The following is a 25,119-nucleotide window of genomic DNA, read 5'->3' as shown; positions in this document are numbered from 1 at the left end:
TGATAGGTGATTGATGGGTAATTGGTGGGTGTTTAGAGGAGAGAATAGATGGAAACAATGGATTTGGGAGGTGATCTGATGTCGGATCTGCGGGCGATCTATTGGTGTGGGTAGGTGATCAGATTGCCCGCAAGGGGCAGGTTAGGGGCTGATTGATGGGTAGCAGAGACAGGGGGTGATTGACTGGTGATTGACGGGTGATTGACGGGTGATTGACAGGTGATCAGGGGGGATAGATGCATACAGTACACGGGGGGAGGGGTCTGGGGGGGGGGTCTGGGGAGAATCTGAGGGGTGGGGGGGTGATCAGGAGGGGGCAGTGGGCAGGGGGGGGGATAAAAAAAAATAGCGTTGACAGATAGTGACAGGGAGTGATTGATGGGTGATTAGGGGGGTGACTGGGTGCAAACAGTGGTCTGGGGGGTGGGCAGGGGGGGGTCTGAGGGGTGCTGTGGGCGATCAGGGGGCAGGGGGGGGGGAAATCAGTGTGCTTGGGTGCAGACTAGGGTGGCTGCAGCCTGCCCTGGTGGTCCCTCGGACACTGGGACCACCAGGGCAGGAGGCAGCCAGTATAATAGGCTTTGTATACATTACAAAGCCTATTATATTATTTCCATGCGGCGATCCGGGTGCTAGTAACCCGCCGGCGCTTCCGAACGGCCGGCGGGTTACTACGAGCGGTGGGCGGAGCCAGTCCCCGGCGGCTGATCGCGTCACGAATGACGCGATCGCCGCATAGCCACCCACGCAGCCGCCCCCGCCGATGGGCGTATTGCGGTCGTTTGGGCCCGGTCTTTGCCGCCGCCCATCGGCTGGGGGCGGTCGTTAAGTGGTTAAAGTGTTCCTCTTTCTTAACTCAAAAAGTTGGGAGGTATGGAATAGGACTAGAAAGGGTTAATGTTAAATCTGGATTAGATGAATCGGATGCGAGGTTTGGCAGGCGTTTAATAGACACCTGTGCTAATTATCGGTAATCGGGCTATTAGTAGTGGAAGCAGATTGGCTACTACGATAGGAATAGTGGTACTTTGGGCACCAAGGTTAGTGTTAGGCACTAGATGGGTAGGTAAGTGTTAGTGTGTGTGTGGTTAGTGTTAGGCACCAGGAGGGGAGAGTTTGTGTGAGAGTGGGTGCTGGGTAAGACTATAGTAAAATCGCTTTCTTTTAAAATTACCAATATTTTTATTAGCACCACCCGGCGCCCAACTCATGACTTGTTCTTTCTTAAAGGGGAACTGAAGAGAGAGAGGTATATGGAGGCTGCCATGTTTATTTCCTTTTAAGCAATACCAGTTGCCTGGCACCCCTGCTGATCCTCTGCCTCTAATACTATTAGCCATAGCCCCTGAACAAGCATGCAGCAGATCAGGTGTTTCAGACTTTAAAGTCAGATCTGACAAGACTAGCTGCATGCTTGTTTCTGGTGTTATTCAGATACTACTGCAGAGAAATAGACCAGCAGGGCTGCCAGGCAACTGGTATTGATTAAAAGGAAATAAATATGGCAGCCTCCGTATACCTCTTACTTTAGTTCCCCTTTAAATCCCCTCACACAACCGTGTAAACTCGTCTTAGTATTTTCCATCATTATTCGTGCCTTCCAAAATGATTTGCAGAATATTTGGATGACCATTTCCTTTGTTGAATAATGGTCTCTAAATGGCAAATTCTAGATTTGCTAAAAGATTCACCAAACACACTTAACTCAGGAACTTGATTCTTGATTTCCTATCAGGATAATTTTGGAAATGTTCATTGCAGCTACTCAGTTTCTACATAGTCTCATGCTCGCATCCAGGACTTCACACAAGCATCACCCCTCATCTGGAACTCCCTTCCACAGCCTGCACGTCATGCTCCAGACCTGGGCATTTTCAAACGCACTCTTAAAACACACCTTTTCAGACAAGCTTATAACATTTTATAGCCCCTATTTACTTATCTGTTCACAATGTAATCTGAGGAAAAGGCTCACTGCATCATCCATTCCCCCCACGTCTCCTTACCTAGTGTGTCTCCCACTACCCTTTAGATTGTAAGCTCGCAAGGGCAGGGTCATCCTCCTAATGTTTACGGTTTTTGTTGCAATATTTGTGCTGCTTGAGACTCTGCTGTACATTTTTTGGTCGGACCTACATTCCCTGTGTTGTCTTACTGTGCTTTGTAAAGCGCTGCAGAATATGTTGGCGCTATATAAATAAATAATAATAGTCAACTGGAGAGTTTAATATGTCTACCTTTAGATAGACATAGAAACATTCACAGATACCCTTTGTAAATGCCATTGCAGATAAAAGCAGCTGAATCCAGGCCAACAGAACTGCCTGGGTTTTCCATTTTCTTAGTAAACAGACCCCATAGCTGCATACTACCAGTGATTTCCGTAAGCTGTCCTGTGATTATCCTAATCATTTGCAAGGAGGAAACCATTATAGTCTCAACATTGTACCTACAAGTCAGAGTAAACATCAAGATGGCTTTCTAACACTGTTCCAGGGTGAGATCTTCTTATTTGCATTATAATAGTCTGTTAATAGCTGCCTGAGGAGGTCTGCCTGTCCCCTCCTATAAATAACTAAGCAGAGCCTGAGGCATGAAGCAGACGCCACTGTCTTCACTCACCAACAGCATGTGATTTTCCCAGGGAGCGCAATTCTTGGCGACACTGTCCTGTCCGGTCTCTCGCCTGGTGCTGCATGTAGGCTAGAGTCAGGAAACTGCCAGGTGCAAGTTCACAAGGGGCTAGTCACAAGGCCTTAACCCTTGCTTCACCAGACAAATGAGGTCTATTAACACACATGTCTCCATGATAGAGCAGTATGTCAATTCTGGAAATTCTGGAAAGCCTTGTTGTAAATCATACGAAAATAAACTCTGACATTCTTTAGCTGAAGCACACTTTACAAGCTAATCACAGGAGAAAACAACACTTTATATAACAACTATAGCTTAATGTGTACCCAAGGCGACATGTGACAGGATAAAATAAACATGGGGATGTGCAGTGCAAAACATGTTAATAACCAGACCGTTTTACTTTTTTTTTATTTTGCTGCCTGAAAGAGTTAATTTTTAGGCATGCAACTGACAGCTTCTGTCTTGTAGGTGACTTGTCAGGAATATAGTAAATCTCATTGATAATCCTTAAAGCCATAAAAGTTTTCCTGGCAGAATACAACTTCTGAGGGCAGGGGAGATCTAGCAAGAGGTCAATAGTTCATGTATTATAACTCTGGGACACTTAATAGGCTTCCATTGAGCAGAGACAATAAAACATTAAATCTACTTTGTAAATGTTTAAATATAAAATAAAACTATGGGATATCCAAAAAAGACAAAACATTTTTTATGCTCGTTAGAGAGCTATAGAGCTTTATAAAACTTAACTTTTAAGAAACAATGAAAACTTCAGGTATTGCCTATGTGGTTTAATTAACATGTGAGATATGAGGTAGAATTGAGTAAAAATGGAATGCATATTCATACACACCACCACCCTCCACCTAGGGTGGTGTTGTGTACAAGTATGCATTCAATTTTATGTGATTTAAAGTGGTAGACATCCTGCCCACACTGAGGCTATACCAATCCTAATGGGGTGTTTTGACATTTCTACCTCTTATCTCACATATTAATTACACCACATAGGCAGTACAGGTCGGCAGTACCTGAAGTTTTAAGTATTTATTAAAAGTTACGTTTTATATAGCTCTATTGCTCTCTAAGACAAGTATAAATAGTGTTTTGTACGTTTTTAGCATTGTGTTTAGAGATATCTACTAAAAAAAAGGTCATTTTTAGGAGTAGGAGGATAAATACAATTGTTGATCTCATAAGTTTTCACCTTGGGTTAACAGTAAAGCAAGGCTTGCTTAAAAAGGACCTGAACTCTTGCACAGGACAGAAGGAAACAGAGAAATGCACCCTATATATATTTAGAGAGTTTAGCCTGTTTAATCCTCTGTCATCTGTGACTAATCACAGGTTGTAATTTGATCTCCCAGCTGTGTCAGCTGCCTGCCCCGGCAGGGCAGCTAATTTGTAAACACAGCATGTTAACAATATGTCTGCTTCCATGAAAGCAGCAAGTAGACACACTGCAGATTTACTGCAGGATTTCTATCAGCTGTAACAAAGAAATGCTTTTCTGCAAAGGTTATTTTGCTGTTACTGATCTTTTTGTTTCAATCATTTTTTTTATTAAGTTTCATAAAATAAAGAACATACAAGGAATATATGAACAGAATATCACATGAGAGCAAATAAGAACTATCGTCTAAACAAGAATAGACAACGAACAACGATATTAAGAAAAATAACATCTGTGAAAACGCATTGATAACATATAACTGTTAAACACAGATACAATTGGCAAATCAATTAACCAGGAAAAATATGTAATATGGCAATTGTATTTCCGTGAGGAATAAAGCTAATAGAGATGTGATGGTTGAAAAAATATCTCTTACCCATTTGCTAAACCAAATTTGGTTGGGCAAGAGCGTATTTCGCTAAACAGTTAGGGGTTAGCCAGTGCGGCCTATCTTCCAGCGAAGGTAGGGGGAGGATGCATGTAAAATGCGCCTTATATACAGACAGGGTTGGGGTGATGATAAATTGTAAGGGTTTCCGAAGCAGAGATGTAAAAGTGAAAGAGCTAGAAAAAGGAGAGAGAAGTGAAGAAAAGGAAGAGGAAAGTACAGGAGGAAGAAACACAGAAAAAGATATGGGACGAGGAGAGCCTAAAGTGCCATGACTGAGGAAAGCCAAAAGGTTGTGAAAAGTTCAAAGGTTTATTACCCAGGAGCTACATTCTGAGCCAAGTAAGTATTCTACAAAATGCGACCAGACTTTATTAAATTTAGATATGTTATCCTCTAACCTAGCATGTAGTTTCTCAAAAAAGAGGATGCAACTTAGTCTGTTCCTGACTAGGCCAAAGGACAAGGTTTTCGAGTTGCACGCGGCGGCAATAGTAAGCTTCGTCGCAGTAAATATATGACTGATAAGTTTATTTTGTGGTCTGGTTAGGTTAGGATAGGGAAGACCTAGCAATGTGTGGATAGGATTTTTAGGTATTGGTTTATTGATTATGGAGGAGGCCCAGGTACACACTCTTAGCCAGTGATTTGGCACATTTCCATCATATGTGATCATGGGTGCTTAACCTGCTGGGCGGTCTGGACGAGCTCAGCTCGTCCAGTACCGCCGGAGCCTGCCGCTCAGGCCCTGCTGGGCCGATTTGGCTCAAATAAAAAGCAGCACACGCAGCCGGCACTTTGCCAGCCGCGTGTGCTGCCTGATCGCCGCCGCTCTGCGGCGATCCGCCGCGAGCAGCGGCGAAAGAGGGCCCCCCTAGCCGCCTGAGCCCAGCGTAGCCGGAACAAAAAGTTCCGGCCAGCGCTTAGGGCTGGATCGGAGGCGGCTGACGTCAGGACGTCGGCTGACGTCGATGACGTCACTCCGCTCGTCGCTATGGCGACGATGTAAGCAAAACAAGGAAGGCCGCTCATTGCGGCCTTCCTTGTTTATTCTGGGCGCCGGAGGCGATCGGAAGATCGCCTCCGGAGCGCCCTCTAGTGGGCTTTCATGCAGCCAACTTTCAGTTGGCTGCATGAAATAGTTTTTTTTTTATTAAAAAAAAACCCTCCCGCAGCCTGCCTGGCGATCTTAATAGAACGCCAGGCAGGCTAAAGAATTACAACCCCTGAAACAGTTTGGGGAGATATCTTTGTTGAATTTGTCCAGGCGATGAGGGGCCAAATACCAGCGGAAAAGTAGTTTGTAATCGACTTCAACTAAGTCAGCATTAATGGAGATTTTCGGGATATTGGTCCAGATATCAGTGAGGTCTTCGGAATCTACAGTATAGAGATTCCTAGGTCCTTTTCCCAGTGAGCAATATATCTGGGTTTGTGTTTGGATTGTTCATGGGATAATGTTTTATATATAAGTGAGATAACACCAAGAGATAGCGAAACTGATGCACAAATATGCTCAAATGGTGATCTGCGGTTACTGATCTTTTACAGCAGAGATAAAGTTCTGAGTTCAGGTCCGCTTTAATATAAAAAATATATGGTAATTACTGGGACAAAAGTCTGCCACTGTTACCTAATGCCATGTCAACTGCTCAAGATAGCACCTGCCTGCTGCCTCACTTCCTTTTTTTGTGCAGCAACTTCCACCTCAGAGCGGGATGATTGGCCAATCACAAGGAGTGAGGGCAATCAGGTAGGAGTATGAATGGAGGAACATGCCAGTATTAGAACCCTAAGGTTTTAGAATGAGGGATACCAGAGTTGGTAACTGTAGAGGTGGCAGGGCACTTCATGTTACGTAAATGGTAGTGGCAGTCCCTGTGGCCACCTCGTATTTCCTATCTGACATCAGGATATTTAGATTCAGCAGAGATCTCACTCTGCTTCTGCTGTACATAAAGCCTCCAGATACATGGTTAGTGGCAGAGTTAGCGTTCCAATACAGGTTTCCTAATTCAGAAACGTGAATTAAGCCACACACTACACTTACAATACTCAGTACCATGAATAAAGTGCGGTGTGCAGCTTAATCCTGGTAACTCCCCCACCCCACAGGACTACTGAGAACACAGTTAAAGAGACACTGAAGCGGAAACAAATGATATTATGATTTGTATGTGTAGCACAGCTAAGAAATAAAACATTAAGATCAGATACATCAGTGTAATTGTTTCCAGTACAGGAAGAGTTGAGAAACTCCAGTTGTTATCTCTATGCAAACAAGCCATTAAGCTCTCCGACTTGTGGAGAGGGCTGTTATCTGACTTTTATTATCTCAACTGTTCCTGGACTATTTACTTTTCCTCTGCTAGAGGAGAGGTCATTACTTCACAGACTGCTCTGAAAGACTCATTTTGAATGCTGAGTGTTGTGTAATGTGCACATATTATAGAATGATGCAATGTTAGAAAAAACTATATACCTGAAAATAAAAGTATGAGAACATTTTCTTTGCTGCTAATCTTCTAGTAATTATTCTTAGTACACAACCAATTCACTATATCATATTTTTTTTTCGCTTCAGTGTCTCTTTAAATTGAGGTAGGGCAACATCAGGTTTTTGAAAGATAATACAGTAGAATTCCTTTATAATAAACTCCAAGGTACCAGGAAAAGTAGTTTACTATATCAGAAGTTTATTATATCAGAAGTGGTCATACATTGTATATTTATACAGATGCATTTGCTTGGACTTGAAGACTGAGCTTACTATATCCAGAGGTTTACTACATCAGCGTTTATTGTAACGAGATTCTACTGTACATGTAATATTCCTGTATATTCCGGCGTATAGGATGACTGGGCGTATAAGACTACCACCAAACTTTTCCAGTTAAAATATTGAGTTTGGGATATACTCGCCGTATAAGACTACCCCCTCTTCCAACACACACCAAATAAAAATGAAAAAAATCATATACTGGTGCTATGTATGAACAGATACCGGTGCAGTATATAGGTGATTGGTTGCATTGGTCAACTCTCCCTAAGTGGATTGGTCAGCTCTCCTTGCCTACAGGTTTAACAGAGCGGTATGGAAGAATAGATTGCGCTGTGCCCATAAAACACGCCTCTTTCACCCTTCCGGCCCACCTTGTATCCTATTTACCTCCTTCTCTGCCTCTCAGATCTCGCACATGTCCGCCTGCGCCACTTCACTACAGTCCTCAGCAGTGAGATCTGAGAGGCGGTAACAGGACAGGGCGTATCACCCGACATCAATGACACCCGGCGTATAACACGACCCCTGACTTTACAGAAGATTTTCAAGAGTTAAAAAGTAGTGGTCTACGCCAGAATATACAATACATATAATAATATAGAATAGGTTTTTCAAAAAATAACTCTTGACATCCCTAAGACTAAGCACAGAGAGGAGCTCAAAAGTAAAATAACCAAACATATATTCATAGCTCTCTTCTGTTTTGGGTAGATGGTGGTCTTGCAGGAATCCAAAGATGAAATATCAGCAGAAATCTAAGCAGCTGATACCCAGTGCTCAAATATTACGTGCTGAAGTCATATGTATGCAGTGGGATTGCCAGCCTAGTGGACCTGAACTCTTGCACAGGACAGAAGGAAAACTTAGTGAAATGCACCCTGTATGTATTTAGAGAGTTTAGCCTAATTACCCCTCATCTGTGAATGTAATCTGATCTCTCAGCTGTGTCAGCTGGCTGCCACAGCAGAGAAGCTAATTGGTAAACACAGGATGGTTAGCAATATGTCTGCTTCCATGAAAGCAGGAAGTAGACACAATGCAGATTTATTGCACGATTTGTATTAACTGTAACAAAGAAATGTTTTTCTTAAAGGTAGTTACCGTACCGTATATACTCGAGTATAAGCCGATCCGAGTTTAAGCCGACCCCCCAACTTTGACATATAAAAATAGGAAAATATGATTGACCCGAGAATAAGCCAAGGGTGGGCAATGCAGAATTTGCTGAGCACCTCCTAGTGCCCTTTGATCACTAACCCGTGGCTCTGTACCCCCACATTTAGCTGAAAATGTACTTTATATAACTTGGTGATTCCAAAGGGAGCTATAATAAAGTATATTGTAAGAAGGACAATGGAAACATGTATTTGCCCCTTACGTCAGACTGTTCCCCTTTCTGTTCACCCATCATTTAGAAGCATGATGGAGCTGTCACACTATTAGGTGGTGGTTTTAATGTTTTGGCTGACAAGTGACACCACTGAATATCTGCGGTGTTTAGTATGATCTGTCTGGCCTGCTCTTTCTTGTACTTAGGGTAGGGACCCTTCACAGACTACTTTACAGTACAATGTGCTGATCGTTTCCTCCAGTTTCGTTGTGCCTAGGCCCCCCCCCCATGCCAGAGCGGTGTTCTGTATTTATGCATGGGTCCCCCTCTGGGTGTTTATGCGTTTGCAGTGCAGTGATGGCTGTTAACTTGTCAGCTGGACCGTATGTGGAAATTATTTCCCGTTTAGTCATGCCTCCCTCTCACCGGAGTGGTGTTCTGTATTCTGCCATCCCCCTAAGGGTGTTTACATATGCAATACAGTACGTTCTGAGTTTCTCCCCCTCCACAGCAGTGTTCTGCCCCCCTTTAAGTATTTCCCCCGGTAAATGCAGAGTAGACGGGAGCACAGAGGAGCATTTACTTTACCAGTTCCCGCTGCCAGGAGTCGGATTCTCCAGCTTGTCTGCCAGCGTCATTTCTATGACGCCCTCTAGCTGCGCCCTCTAGCTGCGCCTCACATTGCGTGCAGCACTGCAGGAGGTCATAGAGACGGGACGGAGATAGACAAGCAGGAGAATCAGAATCCTGGAGGCGGGAAACGGTAAAGTAAATGCTCCACTGCGCTCCCGTCCACTCTGCATTTACCGGGGGAAATACTTGAAGGGGGGCAGAACACTGCTGTGGAGGGGGGCACACTCAGAACGCACTACACTGCATTTCCTCACACCCAGTGGGGGACAACAGAGTACAGAACACCGCTCCGGCGGGGGGGCGGCATGACTAAACAGGAAACAATTTACACATACCGCTCCACATACCGGCACATACCATGCTAAAATACTGGGGGGAGGAAACTGCATACAACAGACAGCACGTCAGGCGGACATAATCCCGGTGCTCTGGCAGACAGCACATGTTGGAGGAGACGCACACTCCTCTAAATACACGGCACATACCTGTTTGGTGGAGGGGCACAAGTTAATGACTCCGAGTATAAGCCGAGACCCCCACTTTTGGGCCCAAAAACTCAGCTTATACTCGAGTATATACGGTAACCTTTCATAAAGGTTATTATGCTGTTACTTATCTTTTAAAGCAGAGAGGAAGTTCTGAGGTTAGGTCCCTTTTAACTGCACTATACAATGTTATCAATCTAATGGAGAGGGCTCTGGTAGGGGGTATGAGAAGTTTAGTTGTGGGATAATTCTTTGCCTTTTAACCAGCAGGGTCAGGGTGCGCCTGTCTCCATGCAGCATTGCCCAAATACAGATAACAGAACTGGCCACAGTGAACGCACTAAGGCACACCTTTTCTGAATTCCCAATTTTGCACACTGTATTAACTGTTGACCTAGAGCACAACTTTGATTCCAACTTACTACACATCTGATTATTCCTCAAGGCATGGATTTATGCTACCCTTGTTACTTGCAAACAATCAGCAAACACTAATCTCATGACTATATACAGCATGTTTTACACACCACCATACAAAGGGTTCATGTCATATACAATCACTATGCATCTTACCTGTGGATATGGAAACCTTCCAAGGGCTAACTACAGAAAAGGGAAAACAAAGAAACCTGTTAGACAAGAAATCCCAACATATTTATTTACAGTAACTTACCTATGTCACACGGTTATAACTCACATGAGATATATTGGGGAAAAATGACCGTATGTTAAACAAGAAACTGGTGGACTATTCACAAAATGATATTTTTCTAGCATAACCCAAAACAAGTCATGATTTTAGGAATCCCTTCATGTTCCACAGCTATAGAAACACCACAGCCCCAGCGTCAGAGAGTGCTTCACGTGACAAGGTCATTGATTGCATCAATACGCCCGAAGGGGTTTGTGCAGGCAGCTGTGAGCAGTGAGGGAGGTTAGTTAGGTAGGGATGGTCTAAGAAAAGCAAATTACTTTGATGCAGGATTATGCAAATGTTGTATGCAAATTTATGCAACTGAAAATGGACCAATGTAAGCCTGCCAAGGTGGAACTTGATTTGTCCAATTTTTAAAAACTCATTCATTTACATACAAAATTTGCATAATCCTGCATCAACTCTGAATTATTTGGGGCCAGAGCCTGCGGTTCCGGAAAAGGTTTAAAGTGGACCCAAATTAAAAAGACAAGATTTCAGAAATAAGATATATTTTCTAAATTATAATAATAAATAGCAGCCTTTTTTCAGCTGCATGATGACAAATATAAAATATTTTACATTTATTGGAGGAACTCCTCCCTTCCTTTCATATTGCCAGGACTGAATCCGGCAAACTGGTGGAGTAGGTGGTGTCCAGCAAAGGAGGAATTGCTAATGGCTGTCACCTGTATAACCCTAGTTATGAAAAGAGAAGGGTGAAAAGCATGCACTGAAATGTTCATAGGCTTGAAGGAGTGTTTATTTATCTTTGTATGTGTCAGAGTAGAGCAACTAAATATTTTGAATTAAAAAAAAAATGTTTGGTTTGGGTCCACTTTAATGATTACTACCGTGATTTTGCTGCATGCAGGGCTGATTTTTGTTTTATTTACCATTTATTCTGTTCTCAGGGAGATCTTTATTCTGTACATGGCACTAGCCTGGCACAAAAGCATTGATCTTCTGGAAGAAAACATTTACCCGTGAGCAGCAAGTGTTAATGTCCCTAAAGATGAAGATGTAATGTAGATCATTGTCTGATACATTCAAAAGATCAAAAAATGAGCACATTGCCTATAGGGCATCTGCCATTACACTAAACATGTTTGGAGATCTCTATGAGGAAAACTGCATTTTGATTGAGTGGGAAACTTTAGGCAAAAGATTTTTCCTCTCTCAAGGGGACAGCAGTGCAGCAAGTATCATCTCACCTACGCAGGGATTATCATAAGGCACAGGCACACATCTTTTTGTAAGCGGTGGCAAAAGGCCCATGCTAATTTCCAGATTTCTTTCTATGTTTACTACAGACTTAATGGTTGCTCAGTTGCACATTATGCAAGCTTGTTAAATGGTACTTAAACTGAGTAAAATTATTTAAAATAAACACATGATGTACCTACAAATGAATATTACATACTCACCTCGACATCAGTTCCTCTCAGAAGCTCACCATTTTCTTCTAACGATTCCTTCCAGTTCTGACTAGATCTAGTTGTACTTATCACTCTTGAAGCTGAAAGCCTTAGGGCCACTTTTGCACTCTATCAGTTACTACCAGTTACAACTGAAAGGACAACTGATGTGCACGGTAATGTCCTTGTTACCCTATGGCTCAGCAGTGCAATATTACAGGTTAACAGAGTTCTGACCCGGAAGGTGTAACGAGGTCACCGCCATATTTAAAATAGAGGTTGGAGAATTCCATCCGTCACAGTGGACAAACAGGACTTGGGAGGGGAAAAAGATTTATGAGTAAACTACACTGGAGGCAAGTATGACTTGTGTATGTTTATTTTGACTTTTATTGTTCAGGTTTGCTTTAAAATGTCCTGCTGAGTGAAGGTGACAGGTCCGCACTGACAGGCATCCTCCATTTTCATCAATTCAGCTTCTTCTTTCAATCTCTAATTTTCTAAGTGAAGAAGACCGCCAAGGTGCCAGAAAGGAATCTTTGCAGAAAGTGCAGTTTAGCATTCTCAAGCTAGCTTACAGACTACACAATGTATGAGATGTGTTTCAGATTTAATGAAGCCATTATGGCCTTCTTTATACTGCCTGCGTGTTCCGCGGGTCATCCAGCAATCAGCCAAGATGGGCGGCTTATAACTGGGCAAAGCAAGACGTGGGAGAAAAGTAAATTGCTTGTAAACGGCGCCGAATTTTCTTAATTAACTCTACTGGTTTAAATGCTTGAAGCTGAACAGTTGCAGATCAGGATGGTAAATTGTGAATACTCAAAAGGTTAGCGGTTCACACAGAAGACCTAAGGAAGCCACGCGGAACGGCTGCATTAGCCAGTATGTCTCTACGAAGGCTGCTGATGTCAAGGAACCTCGCTTTGTGCATAATATAAATGAACATCAGGTTCTTAAGCAAAACCGAGCCCTTGGGAAGCAAAGGGTTAATGGCGACGTGTGGAAGGCAGGTAACACATCTGGGCCACTTTTCATGTAGCAGAAACAGTTCACTGGGTGAGCGATTGCATGGGGGCAGCGGTACAGTAACTGAGAATGAGGGCGAGAGACCAAGTGAAGGAATTACAAATGAATGTAATCTGATGTGTATAAGCTGAGACCGCCGAGAGTGTCTGGGGGTTTAGAACAAAGCAGGAACAGAGAGAGGGGGAACGGAAACACTTTCTTTAATGTATAACACTATTAACTGGCATCCAGCAGAGGCTGTGACCCCTGCAGAGAGTCCCAGCACCAGACTGATGGAGGATGTACTGCCCTGACCTGCAGCAGGACGCAGCCTGCGACAAGTGACACAACACGCAGTCAGTGCAGGTCAGGACACTATGTAGGACACAGAGGAGGTGAAAGGTGATTCAAAAGAATGGGACTGTCAAACTACTAAGATTTCATATCAAAGATGGAGCAGCATAAAAAGTGGGTAAGAACCGAAACATACAAGAAGAAATGGGATGGAGATTTGGGTGTTCAAAAGAATCCTTGCTTGAGAGAAATATGGAGGGAACCATTAAACTTTCATTAACAAAATGTGCCATTTGTCTATGATGCTATTCCTCTGCCTTTAAAGTGAACCCGAGATGAAAATAAAGTGATGAGATAAACAATTATACCATAAACAATTATATCCTCCTACTCCTAAAAATTACTTTTTTATATATCCCATGGATTTATTTTATATTTAAACATTTACAAAGTTGGTTGAATGTTTTACTGTCTCTAGTCAGTAGCAGTCTATTAAGTGCCCCAGAGTGAAAATGCATGAACTATTGGCCTTGTCCTACCTCTCCCCTGAGATCAGAAGTTTTATTCTGCCAGGAAAACTTTTATGGCTGTAATTTGCTTATCAATGATGTGTACTATTTCCCAACACGATACCGACAAGACAGAGGCTGTCACTTCCATGTCTAAAAAATATCTCTTTCAGGCAGCAAAATAAAACAAGTAACAACCTGGTTATTAATAGGTTTATTACTGGACATACACATGTTTATTTCATGTCATATATCGCCTCGGGTACACTGTAAAATTGTTTAACCCTCTAAACTTCAAAGACTATGCAGACCAGTTGTTGTGACTGCACTGGCTGCACTGGCTGCATGCTTACTGTAGCTGTATGATTAAGGCTACATTTTCACTAGAAGCAGAAAAATAGCATGTGAATTTTCAGATGTGAAATTTGCATGGGAATGCTAAACTGCATACACATATATGCATTTTTTATGTGAATTTGCATGTGCATTCACAAGGTTTTCCTTTGGTGCGCATCTTACAAAAAAGGATCACATACGGGAAACCGCAAAAATCGCATCACGAACAGTGTACGAAAATTAGCAACATGGTTATCAGTTGTTTATTTTGGGGGGGGGGGGGGGGGTTCTTTTCTTAATGGAAACATGTCCATAATGGCAGCCTCCTTAGCCATGTCACATTATATTTCCTTTATGAAGCTGAAGAACACAAACATCTTCAAGTTCCAAAGTTAGGCCTCTTAAGTAGGAGACTGAACCGCGCGGTTGTCAGACAGTTCAGCCTCGCAGCAATCTGGATACCTCTGGCACACTGCGTCACATCATGTGATCTGTGCAAGTCTCCATAGGCTTGCATGGCCCTTGCGGTGCGCTGCAGTGTGCAAGGGGCCTAAAGGCCATCATGTTGTAGCTAATCTTTTAGAGCAAAGAGGAACTTCTGAGTTTGGTTCCACTTTAAGCAAACATGAGCTTGAGGGTTGATTAATTAAATGTTGATCAGACATGCCCTATTCTTTTTAAACAGAATTTCATTAAGGCCAGAGATCCATCATGCCCAAGCGTGGCCCCAGTGCAGCCCAATGCTACTGTTCTCTCACTTGCCCTGCCCCATCCATTGTACGCTGCACATCGTCCCTCTGCACCCCTCTATAGTCACAGAATCCTATACTAGCCTGCAAATAGTAATCTAGGTGTGTACCTGGCTTAAGAATCCATTTTAAGAGAAATCGGGAACCAGAGTTAACATCAGAGACCGAAGACAATTGCTATGATATGCTTATTTATCATAGTAAAGGTTTAAAAGCATTGCATTCTAGTTTTCTTTACAAAGTATATATTTTGTAAATGGAAACCTCTATATGTACCATGAGTAACACGTAAACCTCATTTCTTGTATGGTGACATCTTTAGGTGCTCTCAGCCCTCTTTGTACATAAGATTTCAGTGATCCCAGAAACGCCATCATTTTACCAGTATATCTAGTTAGTTACTTTATGTGTAAACATAGTTTTCCTTTAAGGAGAGTTTAAATATTGTTCTTGAATCATAATGTGGTACATAAGCTTTGTTCTCTTAGCGATAAAATGTTTAAAGCACTTCTCCCTTTCAATAAAATGCACTTCTCCAGTAAAGAAGTATATAAGCATTGCTGTTTACACTAAGTAGGCACTCATGCCCCATTCTGAAAAAATAAATGAACTAAAAAAACTGCCAGGAAAAAGCATACTGAATCTATCCAATATACTGTAGTTAAAGCAGCACTAGTGCAGAAGTGTAGCCATTGTCACTAACATTTTACAAACACAGGCAAGTTTACATACTGGACCTTTAATAAATGCAGTTCAAAACATTTTTTCTTAGTTTTTTTTAACCTCAAAGAGGGATTTAACTCAGACATAACATTCAGTAAAAACATGTTTTCCTACTTCTTGTTACCCATACAGTTTTCATATTTGTTTTTGGGTACAAGTGTTCTTGTCTGTTTACAAGTTTCCAAAGTACAGTTTATCTGCATTGAGAGCAGCCATTGTAATTTATTGCATAGCTGCTGTATTTATATATTACAATGTATCTAGTGAGAATGTGTCTTTTCCTGTGCACACTTTTGGCCTGTATTCACCTGAAACACTGTTAGCAGTGTTTGTTTCCTTATTAGCTACTATTGTAATCACTTTCTTAAAGCAACACTGAAGTGAAAAAAAAATTATGATATAATGATTTGTTTGTGTAGTACAGCTAAGAAATAAAACATTAGGAGCAGAGACATACGTCTAATATTGTTTCCAGTACAGGAAGAGTTAAGAAACTCCAGTTGTTATCTATGCAAAAGAGCCACTGAGCTCCACGACTCTCAAAGTCGCAGAGAGCTCTGTCTTCTGAAGCTTGTTCAGGACAGTTCAATATTTTCACTGGCCTGCTCTGTAAATTCCTTTAGAATGCTGAGCAGTGTGTAAACTGCAAATATTAAAGAATAGTGTCTCTTTAAGTTCAGCAACGGCTCTAAGCTCTAAGCTTCCCAGTGAAGAAGAAAGTACCGTGTTTACTTGTTTAAATGCTGTTCTGTTACCAGTGTGTTTTTGGAGGAACCTTTTTTTTTTGTTGAGAAGAATGTTTTAGAGCAAAGAAGAAATCTTTAAAGCATAACCTGTGACTTAATGGGAGAGAAAAGTGAGATAATTATCTCAGTAAAGGGAAGCCTCTGGAACCCCCCCCCCCCCCCCCCAAGGTTTCCCTATCCTCCTCCATGCCACTGCCAGGGACCCTGTGAAAATTTGCAGCATGAAGGCTCGTGTCTGCACAGTAGCACAGAGCCACTCAAACACGGAGGAAATAGCAGAGCCCAAGCGGCTCCATGCTGCTGTGCAGGCACAAGCCGTCATGCACCTGTGCAGTGAGGTCGTGCTCCATCGACAAGCCCTTGTCGAGGGTCCCAGTGCTGGAACAGGTGGAGGGGGGCAGGGGAAGTCTCTGGATTACTGACTACTGAGGTAAGTTTCTATTTAAAAGGCACCATACCAGCCTCCGTATCCCTCTCACTTTTAAGTCTGCAAAGAACATAGTGTCCTTTCTTTCAAATTAAGGTAAACTTGAAAACTTTATTATCTTACTATACCATTTACGATAAATAGAATCTATATAAACAGTAGCAGTTTTTTCTAAAACCCCATTTACTTCATGTTAAGTCTGAGCGAATGTTGTGCTGTGTATCCAAACTGTCTTTATTTAAAAGCCTTGCTCCCTTCTGCCTGTTCTGCTGGACCAAGCCTTTCTCCCATTCAATCTGTAACCGAACGCTTCTGTTGTAATTGCCTTATTTATCTTGTGGCTCTCACACAAGCTGTGTGTGCATTGGCTGCCTGAGTTTGATGCATGGAGGTCCCAGTCGGGCCTGAGTGAACCTTCGCTTACACTTCACAGACGTCCTGCAGCCCCCGCTCCACGTCCCTGCGCAGCCGCTGGATAAATCATCTCTGAGTTTTACTCCAGCAAAGTTTGGCTGCGGCTCGAACCGCAGCCTCTGAATCGCTGGAGCACGGGGCCATAACATGCACTAATTACGGAAGTTCTGGTCAGTGAGTGATGGATAGCCCTCCTCAAGGCAGCCACCGAGCTCTCAGCACTGGTGTGACAAGAGGAGGAGGGGGATATCCTGCAAGCAACTATTAATTCACAGCCAGGGGTGCCGCTAGCTAATTGTGCACCTAAATTGCACTAAAAATCAACACCTAGTCAGGTCAGCTAGTGTCAGTCAGTCCCCTGGCCTCTCAGAGGCTGGCTGCACTTTGCTTAGTGCATCATGGGGACATTGTGGTGTCATACTCTGTTCTTATTCTGTCAGTTTAATTAAGACGGCAACTTCAAAACTTAGTGATCCAAGATCTTGCTTGATTAAATGCACAATAACGTAGGTACTGGTGATTAATTAGATAATCTGTGGACAGAAAATGAGCAGAAACACAAATCCTGCAAGAAGAAAGACGCCGTATTTAGCCTTTTCTTGGGCTTCAAAGAAAATCTAGAAGAGCCCAAGATGCACGTTATTCCAAGCACAATTCCTGGATGAAAAGTGAAGAAACTCATTTATAGTTACTCATTTAAAGAAACTAATTAATAGTCATAAAAGATAATGTCTAATGAGTGGACTATACAGACCATGGGATCACTGATTTCAAAACAAAATTCAGTTAGTGAAAGGACTTGTCTGATAAGGTGATTTGACAGTATCAAATTATTTATAAATGAATTATATGGACTGGCTCTCAGTTACATGACAAACACTCCCAATAACAAGGTGATGGCATTTTGCACACTCTTCCAGGTCAAAACCAGGACAGTGCAACTTAAATTCAAGAGTGAGACTCAAGCAGGCTGAATAATGGTCAGAGAGAAGTGCCTAATTTGACTGATAGGTTATTCACAGTGTTATATGAATGACCAACAAGGAAGAAATGGCAGTTATCCTCCCTAGGAATGCCTACTTGGAACTCCACAGATTAAAGGCCTGTAAGAAAAAAAAAACACCACCGCATAACTCACCTACTCCTGGTTCCCGTCACCGCCTTTTGTTGCCGTCTCAGCTCTCCCATTGTTCCGCCGCGTCCTTTCGTATCAGCCAGCATCTTCACTGCTATGGCGCTGACCCGCAAGTAACCAAGAAGTACTTCAGGGTCATCGCCATAGCAGTGATGTTGGCTGATACGAAAGGACGCGACGGGAAAATGGGAAAGTTGAAAGGGAGATAAAAAGCAGCAAAGGGAACCTAGAGTAGGCCAGTTATGTGGTGGCGTTTTTTTTTTTGTTTTTTTTTTACAGGTCTTTAAACTATGGTACAGGAGTACTTTAAAATATAAGGCAAAATTACATTCAGCTGTGCTTTTTCATAGAGGGCTTTTAATCGCTTTTAGCCTTTTATACTTTCTAGTTGGTTCTAGGTCACAACGAGCTGTCTGGGCATTCATTACATTTCAGGTAATCGTTCTAAATATAATTTTGTCTTGCAGCACTGATATTTAAATTGTAACGTGCTTGTCAGGAAACAGTTACAGTATATGTCCTTACATAGCTATGGATGTGTCACAAGAATGACAGGAGGTCTCAATAGGCAGGAAGTGTTATAAAATGGTAGCTGACATGTATCTTATAGGAACTCTTTTGAGATTGAAAAAACTCTTCTGCCATTTAAGTTTGAACTGAGTTACGCCAGCCATATATTATGAAGCTAATTAACTAAGAGAACGGTTTTGCACATTGCAACGTGCTGCCATTCAGAGTCTATGAACAGGTCACACATGTGATGTGATGTCACTGGATCCAATGTTACAACACAGAACATGCAGCACGTTGCTAGAATCGGACACAACACAATGTTAGTCAATAAAAGTGTATATTGGTCAGTAGCTTCTTTTCCTGCATTGCATTGCATGCCACCACAATGTTGCATTTGGTTGCATTATGTGCACTTTCTAATGCAACACAAGCAACCCTCCAGCGTGAAACTAGCCTTAGGGCTCTTTCACACTAGAGGCCTTTTTCAGCGTTTTACCGCCATGGCCATAGTTGGCGTTTTCCACGTTAAAATGAAAGTCCATAGACTTTCATTTTACCTTTCACACTTAACGAGCGTTGCGTTTTGAAGCTTCCCGCGCTTTTTCATGGCTGACCGCAGCATTTCACGTTTCAATGATAGTCAATGGAACATGCAAACTACAGGGTTTTTTTTTAAAAACGTTTCACCGCTGAACAAAATCCCCAGAATTCAATTAAAAAAAGCTATGGAAAAGCTATGTATTGGCGTTGAAAAGCATAAAAACGCATTCAAAAAGCACCGAAACGCTGACAGCAACAGGCAGCGGTTTAGCCTTTTCTACTGCAGCCTCTAGTGTGAAAGAGCCCTTAGGACTCTCATACTAGGAGCTGTTCTGTCCGTTTTGACGGATCACTCCTAGGATGCAGTAAGCGGGGTAACATGACTATTGACTTTCATGTTACCTTTTACGTTGTAACGCTTTTGAGAACTTTTAATAGTAGGACGCAGTCGGTTTCCCGTCGGCTAAATTAGAACTACCACTGCTGATATGCGTCAAACCACAACTTCCTGACGTAACGCTGTGATTCATAACGCAGGTACAAAATCGGGTTAGAGCACGCTTTAGATAATGTGAAAGAGCACTTAGACTATCCTGGGCTGGACATCGCTAGAGAATATAAGTGATGGCAGAAGTGTGCAATTATCACTTGGGTCATATCAGATAATTGTGAGTGCTGCTAAAATGTCAGTACTTTAGCAGTTATATGCATGAAACCACAACAAGAACTTCTAATAAAACTAGTAAAATCTACATTTACTGAAATACTGTTTTTTGCGAACATTTTAGTAACTCTCACGATGATCTGAGGTGACTCAGGTGAAGATTTTAATTTCTAGCTATGCAAAAGCTGGTGATTAAAGGACAACTGAAGTGGGTGTTATACGGAGGCTGCCATATTTCTTTTCTTTTGAACAATACAAGTTGCCTGGCAGTCCCACTGATTGGTTTGGCTGCAGTAGTGTCTGAATCACACCAGAAACAATATTAGCACACAGCTAATCTTGTCAGATCTGACAATAATGTCTAAACACCTGATGTGCTGCATGCTTGTTCAGGGTCTATGGCTGGAAGTATTAAAGGCAGAGGATCAGCAGGACAGCAAGGCATTTGGTATCGCTTAAAAGGAAATAAAAATGGCAGCCTCCACATCCCTCTTGCTGCAGTTGTCCTTTAAAATAAAAAACCCAGACCAGGTTTGCAGACTATTTATTTTCTTCTGTGATCTCCAGCACTGAACATTAGTAAAGCGGGCCATACACACACTGCTTTTCCCATTCGATTCCAGGGAGATTTAATTACTCTGATCAAATCTGTTGAGGATATACTGCACAACCTGTCAGCAGGTCAGACTGATTGTAATTTTGATCGAATTGAAGACCGTTCGTATCTGAGTGGACTGAAATCTCAGTCAACTGGAAGTGGAACAGGAGCGTAGACCGACAGCCCACATCACTGCACTGCATCAAGCAGGGCTACACTGTGGTTCAGAGAGGGATTGATCGTTTTGCCTCATTGGGTGCCAGTGACCAGGCTATTACAATTCAGGCCATTGCAGCTTTAACCGTTCGCTGCAGGGCAGAACAACTTACCACCCAAATTAATCTGCCCTCCTTTTCTTGCCACCAACAGAGCTGATTGCTGCTGCAATGTTATTTGCTTTTTTTTTATTAATTTATACTTTTTTTTTTTTTTATAAAATGTGTTATTTTTTTTTATCTTCCCCTCCCCCGAGATCCAATCAGCATGATCCCTCTCATAGGCATCAGCCTATGAGGCGGGATCAGATTGTGTGCCTCCCCTGGGGATAGCTCAGTGACAGAGCTGTCCCCTGTACAGCGCTGCAGTAGATCACAGCGCTGTACAAGTGATCACGGTCTTTTTATTTTTTACTACCCGTCAGCCATGATCATGGCTAGCAGGTTGTTTACGGAACTCTGCTCCACAACTGAGCCGGGATGCATGCGCATCGGCACGTGCGATCCCGGCTAATCTCTGCCCACCGCACTTGACGCCTTTCGGCGTTCCTGGGGCTGCCACCTTCCCAACACCTATCAGCACTAGGCGGCCGGGAAGAGGTTAAGTAGATTTATTAGACACTAAGAAAAAGGACAACGCATTTCACGGGGCTCGTCCCCTTCCTCAGGTCAATAATAGACAGTGAATGTATGTGTGTATGGCCATGTTAAATTAGGCCTTGCAGGTCACAAGCCAGATCACCAGCAGTGGCTGAATCCAATGGAAATGTCCATAAATATTGACTAGGGGATGAGGACCTAAAGATAAAGTCTCAGCAAGAGCCGATAAAACCATGCAGCTCCATCCTGGCTTCTCTGCATCGAAAAGCTTTCATTCCTTGCAGAATTAAAGAGATTATCAGAAATAACTACAAATGGGATGTAGTCTAATCTAGGCATAAAACATTCTGCCTGGCTTGGAAAACACTATAATAATATGGCTGCTAAAATGAGCAGGGTTAGAGGATGATCCTTATAGGTGCATTAAGTGTCTTTGGCTCAGATTCAGAAAACATTTCTCTAGAGCTTTCTCAGTAGATTATGCATCTATCAAGTGGAAAAAAAATTGGGACACGTTATTTTTTTATTAAAAAAATATCCACAATGGGTAACTACTGATGGTTGCATCATTACTATTTTCAGGGGTAACCCACCATGGCCTCTCCCCCAAATAGGTAAATAAAGCAATGCTCAGATCTGTCACACTGCTTGCAAAAAATGCCTTTATATGGCCTATGGTAAGTGTATGGCTGTTTACAGGAATTGATGGGATTCTTGACAATCTCAATTAAATGTTGTATTGTAGCTGTACTATTTTTAGTTAAAGGGAATTAAGAGACACTGAATATGCAGGTTTAATTTACATTTTATCTGACAATGGCGTCAATTCACCAGAGAGGATTTACTAAGAGAAAAAAGGTAGGTAGTTTATCTCATGAGGTATTTTAACACTCTGGAGTCAATTCACCAGTGTGAGAGGACAGAGAGAAAAGTGTTGGATAGCAGGGGATAATGGAGAGATATGCATGAGGAAAGTGTGAGAAAGCAGAGAGTTAGGTAATCGGTATTAATGATTTGCATGGGATACTTTTCCTCTCTGTAAGCTTGAAAGTGAAGCATTGTGGGTAGGAGGCGGAGTTTTACCACTACATGACCAGAGTATTCCCGCCTTTTACTGCCGGATCATATCATAAATCATATCACGAGTGAGTCTGAACTTCTTCACCACCTGTGTCTCAGTAAAATTATCAAGAACTGTTCTCTCACGAAAAATACGAGGGGCGATTAAACAGACCCTCCTCCTGCGCCTTCGTCTCCTCATAATAGAAGCAAGCTCTGAGGCCTAGTGCACACCAGAGCGGTTCGGCTGCGTTTTGCGATCCGCTTGCGGCTGCGGGTACGCTTGGGTAATGTATTTCAATGGGCTGGTGCACACCAGAGCGGGAGGCGTTTTGCAGAAACGCATACTCCCGGGCTGCTGCAGATTTTGGATTGCGGAGGCGTTTCTGCCTCAATGTTAAGTATAGGAAAAACGCAAACCGCTCTGAAAAACGGCACTTCAGAGCGGTTTGCCAGGCGGTTTTTGTTACAGTAGCTGTTCAGTAACAGCTTTACTGTAACAATACATGAAATCTACTACACCAAAAATGCTTCACAAAACCGCAAAATGCTAGCTGAAACGCTACAGAAAAATAAGAAAAAGCGTTTCAAAATCTGCTAGCATTTTGCGGATCTGCTAGCGGTTTTTGGCGTGCACCAGGCCTAACAGAGTAAGCTCAAAAGGCTCCATCTTTCACAGCAGCAGCTGCTTTGTGAAAACCACGATATCTCCAGGTTCATTCAGGGGATAAAGAGATGAAAAAATAGCGAATGGCCACACCCCCTTTCTTCCCTGGTGAATTGTGATTTGGAGAAAAACTAACTACTAACTATCACTTATTTATCTCATACTTATCTCACATTTATCTCTTGCATTTCTCTCTGTCGATATTTTCCCCTATACTTCTGGAGAATTGCTATTTGGAGATATCACAGGAGGTAAATTACCTCCCAAGAGATAAATAGGTTGGTAACCTCTGGTGAATTGACGCCAATGTCACCATACTGGCGAGATCTGATAGGAAAGTGGTGTCCTGACAGAAACAGACAGTGGTTCTCAACGGCTTGCATTACATTTTACACAATTGGAACGAAGGAGATGAAAATGAAAACGAGCAAAGACGTTGGCTGCTGATAAATGTTGGACTTACTTCTGTCTCCACTAACTACAATGTGTTCAGCCTCTTTCTTCCTGCAATGCCTGAGGTAAGCTGGGAGCAGGTAATACTTTAAAGGACAACTATAGTGAGAAGACTATGAAGGCTGCCACATTTATTTCCTTTTAAACAATCCCAGTTGCCTGGCAGCCCTGCTGATATATTTGGTAGCAGTAGTGTGTGAATAACACCTGAAACAAACATGTAGCTAATCCTGTCAGATCTGACAATGTCAGAAACACCTGATCTGCATGCTTGCTCAGGGCCTATGGCCTAAAGTATTAGAGGCAGATGATCAGCAGGATTGCCCGGCAATAAATATGGCAACCTCCATATTTCTCTCGCTTCAGCTGTCCTTTAATCCGGTTAAATCTACATCCTTAGGTTTCCTCAGCCGCTACCAAAATTCAGGTTCCCAACAATGCTTAAAACATTAGGTACAGATCTAAATATCCAATGCTACACCAAGCAGCGCCACCTCTTGTGCAAAATGTATATATATGTATATATTCTTCAAAAAACTTCAATAAAACACAATAAAACACTTCATTGCGCAGTTGCACTGTCACAAACAGCTAACAGACACACTTCTCGCGCCATCTAACAACTTACAAGCTCCATAACAATAAAAGGCATGTCACAAGCGGTGTTCCTAGGGCCCTCCTTTGGCTTATACGTGGCTCCCGGGCGGTGTCTTGCTCTCCAAGTACCCCACACTCCTAGGGCTTCCCTTCTCACACCGCCGTTAGCTCCAAGGCGTAACTCTGCGATAGCGTCAGGTGTACTGGCTCCGCCCTACGCGTTTCATCATCGACCAGACTCATCAGACAGATCTAAATATACCATCTAATAGCTTAATCATCAGACTACCCAGATGCTACCTTACTTGAGTGAAATCGGGCTCCTGCAGCTACAAATCCTGTCCTAAAAATTTGATTACATGAACAGAAATGGTTCAGTTGGCTGTCAGTTTCTGACTTTGTGGGTAGAGCTGCTGCTTGGATTGTGTCATCCTGCGCTTTCTACTTCAAGGGGAAAGCACTGTAGTGCAGGAAGTGGAAAGTGTTTAGGTTTCCGATTTGATACTTTGAAAGTGATGTATCAGACATCAAATAATTAACCTCCCGGGCGTTCAATTTCTTGTATTTCTGTGCAAAAAGTGATCTATTTAATTTTCATAATCATTTTTTTTCCTGTAACTTGCCAAAATGTGTCAAGCAAGGGTCTAGTATACAGTGCAGGAGAGTATTAATGTGTATGCACATCAATACTGTTCACAGCATATTTTGTATTGACATGTATAACTGTCAATACCGCTAGGGAGGTTGGGACTGGACTTCTAATATACTTAAAGGGAAGGTTCAGGGACTGTTAAAAAAAAAAAAAAAATCCGCATCCACTTACCTGGGGCTTCATCCAGCCCGTCGCAGGCAGGAGGTGCCCTCGGCGCCGCTCCGCAGGCTGCCGGTGGTCTCCGGTGGCCGACCCGACCTGGCCAGGCCGGCGGCCAGGTCGGGCTCCTTCCGCGTTCCAAAATGCACCTCACAGCGGCGCGCTGACGTCATCGGACGTCCTCCGGCCTTTACTGCGCAGGCTCAGAACTACTGAGCCTGCGCAGTAAAGCCCGGAG

At 42.7% G+C, this 25,119-nt stretch overlaps 1 protein-coding gene across 2 annotated transcripts in view; it reads right to left on the bottom strand.

The window, feature by feature from the left end:
* MAP2K5 (mitogen-activated protein kinase kinase 5) overlaps window positions 1-25,119 on the bottom strand; it is a 221,107-nt gene that overhangs the window by 55,948 nt on the left and 140,040 nt on the right. For both annotated transcript variants that reach the window (XM_068275037.1, XM_068275038.1), the window contains exon 17: window positions 10,285-10,314. In XM_068275037.1, coding sequence (XP_068131138.1) covers window positions 10,285-10,314 — 30 coding nt within the window. The remainder of the gene's footprint in view (window positions 1-10,284; window positions 10,315-25,119) is intronic.

This window comes from Hyperolius riggenbachi, chromosome 3 (assembly GCF_040937935.1).
Source record: "Hyperolius riggenbachi isolate aHypRig1 chromosome 3, aHypRig1.pri, whole genome shotgun sequence".
NCBI lineage: Eukaryota > Metazoa > Chordata > Amphibia > Anura > Hyperoliidae > Hyperolius > Hyperolius riggenbachi.
The sequence above is the reverse complement of the archived record's forward strand: the minus strand, read 5'-3'. Positions and strand labels throughout refer to the sequence as shown.